The 9,130-nt window shown below is 44.5% G+C and overlaps 1 protein-coding gene across 1 annotated transcript in view; it reads right to left on the reverse strand.

Annotated features, from left to right (window-relative positions):
- The window catches only part of T265_07221 (hypothetical protein), a gene marked incomplete at both ends in the record, with an annotated part of 102,959 nt that overhangs the window by 66,126 nt on the left and 27,703 nt on the right, over nt 1-9,130 (reverse strand). Inside the window, one exon of the mRNA XM_009172686.1 lies at nt 2,975-3,201. Within this exon, the coding sequence (XP_009170950.1) occupies nt 2,975-3,201 (227 nt within the window). The remainder of the gene's footprint in view (nt 1-2,974; nt 3,202-9,130) is intronic.

Here is a 9,130-nt window from a genome sequence, read left to right on the forward strand (position 1 = left end):
GCGCTTCTATTTAAATCTCGTTCGTTGTGTACAAGTCTTGACTGTGTCAAAACGGCTGATGTTACATTTTTCAAGGGCAATGATTTACGACCTGCCACAGGAATAGTACTTTCATCAAATGGCAAACGGATGGTCACAGTTCTCGATTTGGATGACCTCAGGTCGAGTTCAATACCAGAGGTCAGTCTGTTAACGGCACTCCTGCTGTTTCGAATACTAATGAGTCCTTTGTAGATGATCTTATGGTATCCGAACAGAACGAATCTGAAGAACACACAAGCTGTGAATAATCTGAAGTTTCCGTTCCGAGAAGATCCGAAAGATTGCGGTCAAGACCACTACTGGCTATAAACCTCCACACGCTCGTTCAAGTTGTGCCGGATGTGATGAACACGATTGATACTCTATTCATTGCTCTGTTCATTATTCTCTTGTTTTACTATTCCATATGCTGTACATATACGCCAATTCAAATACTTGCGTGCTACTTGTTACGCTGATCAGAATTCAGAATTCCTAGTTCGTCTGGTTATTCCGATATGCGTGCGAAACTTAATTCTCACAGAAAACTATAATTTACCACGAAACAGGTCTGGTCTTAAACTACTCATCAGTAGATCCGAGGTCGTATATGCTATTTTAATTTCAGCAGGGCATTGTGCACAGAGGATGTCGACCAAACGGCAGCAGAGATTGAAGTGAACAGAGGACTTCAAGGCAGTGGATACTCAGCGGGTTCAGTTAAGCGACAAGTTAGACGGTCATTGGCCCCAACAACAAGATCCAGCAACAAACAGGGTCGGAACAGCAGCCAGCCCATTCAAAACAGTCACTAGAAAGGTGTTGAATACGACCAACGTCAAAATGGCGTTCCAGAAGGGAAAATGTTCACGCAACTTAAGAACTACCTCCCAAATGATAGGACCAGGGACTGTGTATAGTGTACCGACTGCACAAGCCAAGCAGCCGGGAAGTCGCGCACCAGAATGGGTTAGTCGGCGCATGAAAAACCCACAAAGAAAGCGATGAGAGGGTGTGCACTGGACACAGAATAGATTTAGAAAGTGCGGGCGTTTCCAATCGAGAACTAAGATTCAACCCACAGCTACTGGTGGCAGAGGCGATGGAAATCGAGAAGCATCCCGGTGTGAACAGAACAGAGAGTGTAGAACTAACATGTGTGTAAGGAGAGTGGTTTTATATCAAATGAGGGGATACCAGGGAACGGGAGCTTACCTGTGAACTATCCTGGGTTGTAAGTACAAAACCCGAGCTGAGTAAGATTCACTTAACCCCCCAAAATACCAACCCAACTATCCTAGCACCAAACAAAATTTGCGGACAACACCCGAGAGGGATAATCCATTAAAGTGCTCCAGACCGGAGGAGCAAGACATAAAAATCCTGATTCACCTGGATGGTGATTCCCACAGCCCAAACATCTATCGCGAATGTTAGTCATCAACATGCATCGACAAGGAAGAAGGTCTGACTAACACTCAGTACTGATAAAGTCGGCTATCTGTAAGAGACCTAACTGGTTGGCTGGTTCACCGTCTTAAAACTTGGTCACTCTGGAAACCTAGTTACTTCTCTTGACGAAGCTCTTTAGTTAAAAGTTCACTGATATCACTAAAGGAATGCGAGCAGCGAAATTCCATCGACGGAAGGTCTACCAGCACATATTCAGACCAGGCTTGAAGTGAATCGGGGGATTGTCTTCCGACAATGTGTTGCTTCCACTTCGACGACCCGGGTTCGAATCAACCCACAGAAGACTTCGGATAGACTGCCGGCTTTCGTTTTGAAATGGTACACACGATGTTTTAAACCATCAATAATGCATAAGCAGATAAATCTTTCGAAGTACCCGACAAGTTGTAATCCACGATTCCCTGACATCTTCAAATTGTTAACCTGTCCTTAAAAGTCTTTCACATTTTCATGGGATTTTGCCCACGTTTCAGGCTTAAGAGTTGACAGCAGAGGTCGAAAGATTGAGTGAGTAGTAAGTGGCAGAACATCAGGTGAGCGTTTGATTGGCTTTTCCGTTCACTGCTCAGTTCGCAACACCATCATTTCGACATCGTAAAGACTGAACATAAAAATTGGCACAATGAGAACAAAACACAGCCAGAAATTTCAAAAAGGATCCCTTCGAATAGGACCGACTATTCTGAAGAGTATACATCAACGTGTCTCGTCAAGCGCGGTCCCTCTAAAAAAGTCCATCTCTACACAATGCCCTCTTTCCCCTTGGTGCTGAGTGTTTGATTTTGAATTTATCATGGAAACGGTTAAAGTCTGTTTTGTTTATGCAGTACCACCCAAAGATCCATACAGCGGTTGAACGTGCCCAGAGATCGCGTCTTTCATAAGAATCCAATAATGGCTATTTCATGAAAAGTCGAGTGCTCACGGGCGTCCACCATAAAAGCACCATACCTATCGCCCACTGTCAAGCCATTCTGTCTGACTTGGTTCTCTCTCCCCCCCCCCCAGTGAACCTGAGGTGGACGATACGGTCCTTCTCAGATACGCCACATGGGGCAGTTATCGGAACGCTAGTTGGTTGACGTGCCGCGCAAACCAAACCATGTCTGTATTTTCAGGTAAAAACAAGTCAGGTCTACCTGTCATTCTTTAGTGCGGTGGTGACATGTCTCGCGGGGTTCGAACCCGTCACAGCTTGCTCAACCGGTGCAGACTAGAAATGATCTGTCTTTCCTGGAAGTGAAACCGACGTTTAGTCCTGACACTTGTTTCTGCATGGATCTGCTAGCAACCAGTCACTTGTTTTAGCCGTGGAAAAGATTTAAGTTGGGTGGATAAAGTGAGTAAGAGCAAGGTCACATCACCAACAAAATGGCTCTAGACCTCCTTTTGCCATAGCTGATCCCTTCTTGGATTTGCACTTCTTCACAAGTTTCTTACAAAAAGTACACTACTTGACGTCATCATCATCTGTAATTACCTCGAGCAGTTGATCGCCCACTTCAATCCGTCCATCCCGTTCAGCAATGCTTCCTGGTCGAAGGCCACACACGAACACGCTCATCTGATTCAAATCTTTGTGACCGGCAAGTTGAAGACCCAACATTGGGAGTTTTGCATGACCAATTTCAACAATCACATTCGAAAGGGGGATTTCCACAGCCAGAATACTGCCCTGAAGTTCACTGTACTTGTTGAGTAAGTACTCTAGATGCGGGGGATAGAAAAAAAGTCGATAGAAAAGTCACAATTGGCATGATCACTCATTGCGTTCAAGAGGTCTTTTTTTAAAACGAGCACCTGTGGGCAAAGTTAAACTCAATAGACGTGCCGTTTTGTCCTTTAGTGAACAAACATAAGGGGCTTAGATTCGATTTTATTGATTCGCGAAGCGCTCCAATTTGCGCACTAATTTGGCTTTAATCGGGTACTCAACGGAATTCAGTTGAATCTGTCGTTAATGAAGCCTCTCTTTAGTTGCCTGTACCAATATCTAAGATATCGCAGATATCTCGATGTAACACGCTACTCACAATGTCGCCGTGAGTAGTATGTTACATCTAGATATCGTTTTAATGGTTAGTAAGGAACAGTTCCGTTGTTTCCGCTCAAACCAACCGAATTATGCAAGGTCAACATAAATGAGAAAAAATGATGCACGCTTAGCCTTCCGGAGAGAACTGAATCAGGAGCTACTTTTAACGTCTTCATGTTTGCACTCACACAGCCTGTCGTTTTTATCAACGTTGTGTTGTCAAAGGTTTGCTAAGTGCACGAAAGATGGAAATGCCGATCTCAGGTATTTTGCGGGAGAAAAATCGGGAGAATTCGGATACTATTCCTTATATCTTTCAGTCCACATGAGGGAGACTCATAAGATCTTTCCATAGTTTGCCTCCCGGGTTCACGCACACTAGTCAGTAGTATGATGAGCTTGAGTACATCAAGTGATCTTGCTATCTCGTGTCTTAGTTAGCACCATATTCGATATCACACATATTTACTTGACACACTACTCATTAGTTTTCAGCAACCTAGTGAGTGGTATATTCCATTTAAAAAATCCGCATTTCTGTTATACCTCCTCATTTGTTCTACGAAGCCGTTTTGTTCATCCAGTTAGTTCGCTTTCTTCGGGATTTATGACAATTCTGGATAAACACACTAGATGGGAATTAAAACAAACGCAGAAGCTTCTACAGGAAAGCTTGACGCTAGTGAAGTATGCAGTTCGAGGTAGCTCAACAGTTAAGGAGCCAACTTACTGATCAGAACGTCTGAGGTTCCAACCCAACCCCGACATCACGACCGCCCCCCTCTAGATTGGGCAACCAGGCAGTATCTCAGCACTCGAGCTCCCTCCAGATGGCATGACAGCTAGTCATCTAAGGGGTGTTACAGTTGAACGACTTTGACGACTGGAGAAGTGACGAACTATTAACTTCAGCTAAAGAAGATGATGGATTCAGTCACGCGGAATTCATTCAAGGCCCACCAGATCGGCCTGCTCCGGAGTCAGTACTCGCCTGTTAACCAAGCTCTGTGACCTCGTCCGAGTCATCGGTTTTACACGGCGTGAATAGAACTCAGGAAATGAATGATAGTTTTTCTAATGATCACTGGTTTAGAAGGGCATATTTTTATTAATTCTCAAGAGGAGGACCTACGGCTACTTGCAACCGGTAGAACCAATCAAATCACGTGGAAAAATCACGTGCCAAACTCACCGACATACGGTCGATTTTCGTATTCTTGATTCTTGATGGTACCCGAAACCCCGGTGATGACTCTCTGAGATACTCCTATCTGACTTATTACTTAGTATAAGATCAAGTGAAGAGTTGAGCAGATCCACTGGACTGTGTTCACCACTCGCTTGCACAGAGTCGAACAAGAAGTCATCTAAACGCATCCCAGACGGCTTGATAAAGATTCAGACCTACTGATTCGAATAAACTGAAACACCGGATAGGCCATCTACTGCAACAAAGTGGAACTTGTGATGGACTCTACGATTCAGTCGTACTCCATGCTACCAATCGAGATGATATCTTCTCAGGACTGCTGTCTCTTGATGGCGGTCCCTCCTGGAAGTGGGCCTTTCAGAGAGGGAATACTAAATTTTGTTCATAGTCACACCTTTCTCGTTTGAACGGTCGTGGTTCTGTTCTAACGTAGTTATTCCGGTGGGTCCACACGAAAAAGAAGCACTGAACTCGAGTTTCGCTCCTATTAGAGCTCATCAGCAGTGCATATCCAATGGCCGTGCCGGGATTTGAACCCCGGACACCTGACATGCAATGCGATTAACTCGCATTTAGACAGGATATAGCACCGCTCATCCGTCAATCACGGGATCCACATCACGTGGTCACACTGTTGACTGGCTCCTCGAGCAACGACTCCTCAGATGGAAGTTTCACTCATCGGGTGAATTTTATTCTTCCACTGAGCTACTCATTGATTGTTGGAAGAGATTTGGAGATTTTTGTGGAAATTTCGCCTTTTAAATGAAGCCAGTCTGTGCGGAAAAGCCGAGAAGACTGTACAGCTGTCTCATCCTTATTGGGAATCATCAGCAGTACGCATCTCACGAAACTCCCAAGAGGCTGGAACCCGCGACCCCCCGGCTAGTAGTTTGAACGCTTAACCGTTTGGTTACGGGCTGCTGAGCAGTAGTGTGAATAGCTGTCAATTAGACAAGACATCCTGATGTAAACCTAAGTGCGCGTGTGAGACTGGCAAGAGAACAAGTGAATTTTCGTCATCCAGCACTCATATAAAGGATTGCAAAAAAGCGTGCAATAATTTCAGGCAGACAAAAATAGCGGACACGGGTGTATCGAGACCACGGCCCTATAGATTGTACGCAAAGGAATTTTTCGTTTGAAAAACATCACTAGATGGTAGAAACAATTGAAAAACAAAACTGAAACCAACGGTAGATGAAATCGTTCCCGATGAATTAAAAATGCGACATGGTGATTTTTTCCATAAATTACTCAGGCAACCACTCACAAGGGAAAGAAAACTACTCACAAGGTTGTTGAAAACTCTTAGACAGCGATATCTCGAATATCGTGCCAACTGAATCGTGAGGCGGCCTGTGTGCAGCACATTCAGTTGTAGAATATCATAAACGAGAGATTCAGTTGAGTCTCTCGTGAAAACCAAATTGGTTTGCGAATGAGTGTATTTCTCGGAAACGATCCAATCTGGGTTCAAGTAGATCACAAGGTTGACGGCAACTCGGCGACTGCACCTACTTGATGAGCTCCAAGAAGGGCGAAACCGGTCGTGGGCTGTCGAAGAGTTTTCAGCAACCCTTGTGAGTAGTTTCCTTTGTGAAGACATATTGCGATATCTCGAATATCGTGCCCACTGAATCATGAGGTGGCCTGGTGCAGCACATTCAGCTGTAGAGTATCATAAACGAGAGACTCAGTTGTGTCTCTCGTGAAAACCAAATAGACTTGAGAATGAGTGTATTTCTCGAAAACATTCAGATTTTTCATAATTTGGGATACACACACACGCAGCTTTGAATAGCTCAGCTTCAGTTGGAAACATTCAGCTCTTTGTCTCCAACGCATGGACGTCCCACATCATTGAACTTGACAGCTCTGAAGAAGATAAACCTCAGATGTATGGGACGTTGGATCAAGCCCCAGCAGGAATCCAGTTTGTAAGATTCCGTTTTTATCCGCAATCTGGCCAAAAACGTCAATGTACAAACATTTTTTCATCATTATGGAATGCGTGGGAAACACGTCAGATGAAACCACACTGCACAGATTAGCTTTATTCACATGTGTTTATCATGCTCCAAAATCTGGTGCCTTCCACACATCCAAAAACTCTCGAGTTGGTACGGGAACCAACGAAAAGTGTATACAAAAAAAGTTTCGGATATTTCCTTCTGTACAGGGATGACTAGACCGGCTAGGTAAACAAAAAAACGGGAACAGATACACCTGTGTTACTTAACGACCTGCAGGTGTACGGAAAACATAAAATTAGTTGTGCAAAAATGACTTCTTGATACTCCCCCGCACACATTCTACTATTTTGTTGTACACTCCTCGTCTTGCAATTTCACGCCAGTACCTGTCTTTTCTGCACTGAGACACAGAATATGCGTTCGGGAGTGCAAATCAGCCAAGCGTGGATTGCTGTTATCCGCTGAACAAGAACGGAACATAAATTAGTTGTTTCTTACGAGGCCTCATTCTGTCTTGTCGCGGAAATTACACGCTTGAGTGATATTCTCGAGCGTAATTGGTGGAAAAAATTGATGCAGGATGACAAATTCTCGTGTACAACTCCCCAGACCGCGAACTAGTTTGGTCTTAACGGGCAGAGTTAGTTGCATCTCTCTCTCGCTCTTGTATCGGGTATTTCTCCAACTGGGCTGCTGAAAAGTTTTCAGCAACCTTATAAGTAGTGTGTCTGTCTGAAATCCATAGGCCGTTCACCACATCTGCAAACTCACAGTCAGTATAGGCGATTTCAACCTGTTAAGGATAGCCAAAGTCCCTCCGCGCTGCTCTATAGTACTCCTAAGATGACCCAAGACATGTTACTCAAAGACAGTCGTGTTGTATGCTGGATGTTCCCGCAAATCTAATCCACTCGTTTGCTCTTTCACTCGACAGAATCAGCACGGATTGTATAAACGTGTTTGACAGCGTCTGCCAACGTGCACTGCTGTTTGTGGATTAGGAGAAGTGATGAGAATCTTCACTTGTGAACTCGTCCTATAAGGGAAGCTAATTCGTACTTCAAAGCCGAGAACTACCGCACAGCTGTTTCGACCGTGTTGGAAACCGCCAGTAGTTTCGAACCCGCGACCTTCTGGCCAGTGTTTAAACCGTTCGGCAACGAGTGGCTGATCAACACTCTGTCACCTTCGATTCAGTCCTCTTATTTGATTAACTCTTACCTTCCTCTCGTCTCCCATCAATGATCTGAAGGATTTTCACTCGTCACTGCGTTGAACTTTTGAGAATTTGTCTTGGGTAAACTGTGAAAAGTAGTTCCAGGAGTAACACGCTAGGTTCGTGAAAACTCATCGATGAGGTGTAACAAAAAGGAAAGGTTCAACTGGGATTCAGTGGAGTCCCGCGTTAAAACTGGTTTTTGGGCGAGATAGCTCAAGTGGTTAGGGCACGAATTTGCTGACCGGAAGGTCCGTGGTTCAAACCCGACCTCTCGACTTCCCTTGTCTAGGCTTCGGCAATCTGGCCATATCCCGGCCCTCGAACTTCCTTTGGGTGGCATGGCAGCTAAGCACTGGAAGGTTGTTACAGCTGAACAACTTTTTTTCTAAAAAGACGGTTTTGTGTACATTGGTTCGTGTATTTCACGAATAACTAAGAAAACTTTTGCTAGATTTTTTGAGAGCATGCACGCTAGTGCAAAATCCACATCTGACAAGAATATTTCAGGGATTTTGGAGACCGGATTGATGCTGAGGAGCCCTAACGGTTAGGTTCGCGAAGTAATCAAATGTAAACGGGCGGTTGTTTCCATTCACTCGTTTTTAGGGGCAAAGTTGAAATAATTCCGGACTGAAAAATTTGCACCATGCAATAGCTAGAAGAGAATAGAGAGCTTTCAAAAACTACACTCATCTAGCGTGTACTCATGCTCGTCTTTGGTGAACACTCGAAATGGGAAATCAACTCCATTGATCATTGACCTGAAGACAAAGATGTGGAAGAATACTGTTGTGGACCACAGTCACCTTAACATCTTCTTATTACCGTGAAACCCCGGTCCGGATAGCCGATTGATAGCCTGGTGCGCTTGGCCAAACAAGAAAAGTCAACAAACGCGCGAACCGGCTGATCTATTGATCACTGCCGTGTACAAGCGGGTCAAAAAATTGGTGCTCAGAATACAACTCATCTATCAAGGGCGAGTGAAGAACAACCAATGAAATCTGTCCCTCAACGAAAAACGGCTATTCCATTGGCTGTTATGTGTTAGTCCCGATACGTTCGGAGCTGGTTCTCCTAATAAGTACTCAGATAGAGTTACTGCACTGGTCCCCAATCCATCATCTCGTCCCACAGTTGCTCAGTTACGTCATGTCTGGCGAAAAAATAACGACCAAAAAATTTGATGGGAGATT

This window comes from Opisthorchis viverrini, assembly GCF_000715545.1.
Source record: "Opisthorchis viverrini unplaced genomic scaffold opera_v5_164, whole genome shotgun sequence".
In the NCBI taxonomy this organism is placed as follows: Eukaryota; Metazoa; Platyhelminthes; class Trematoda; order Opisthorchiida; family Opisthorchiidae; genus Opisthorchis; species Opisthorchis viverrini.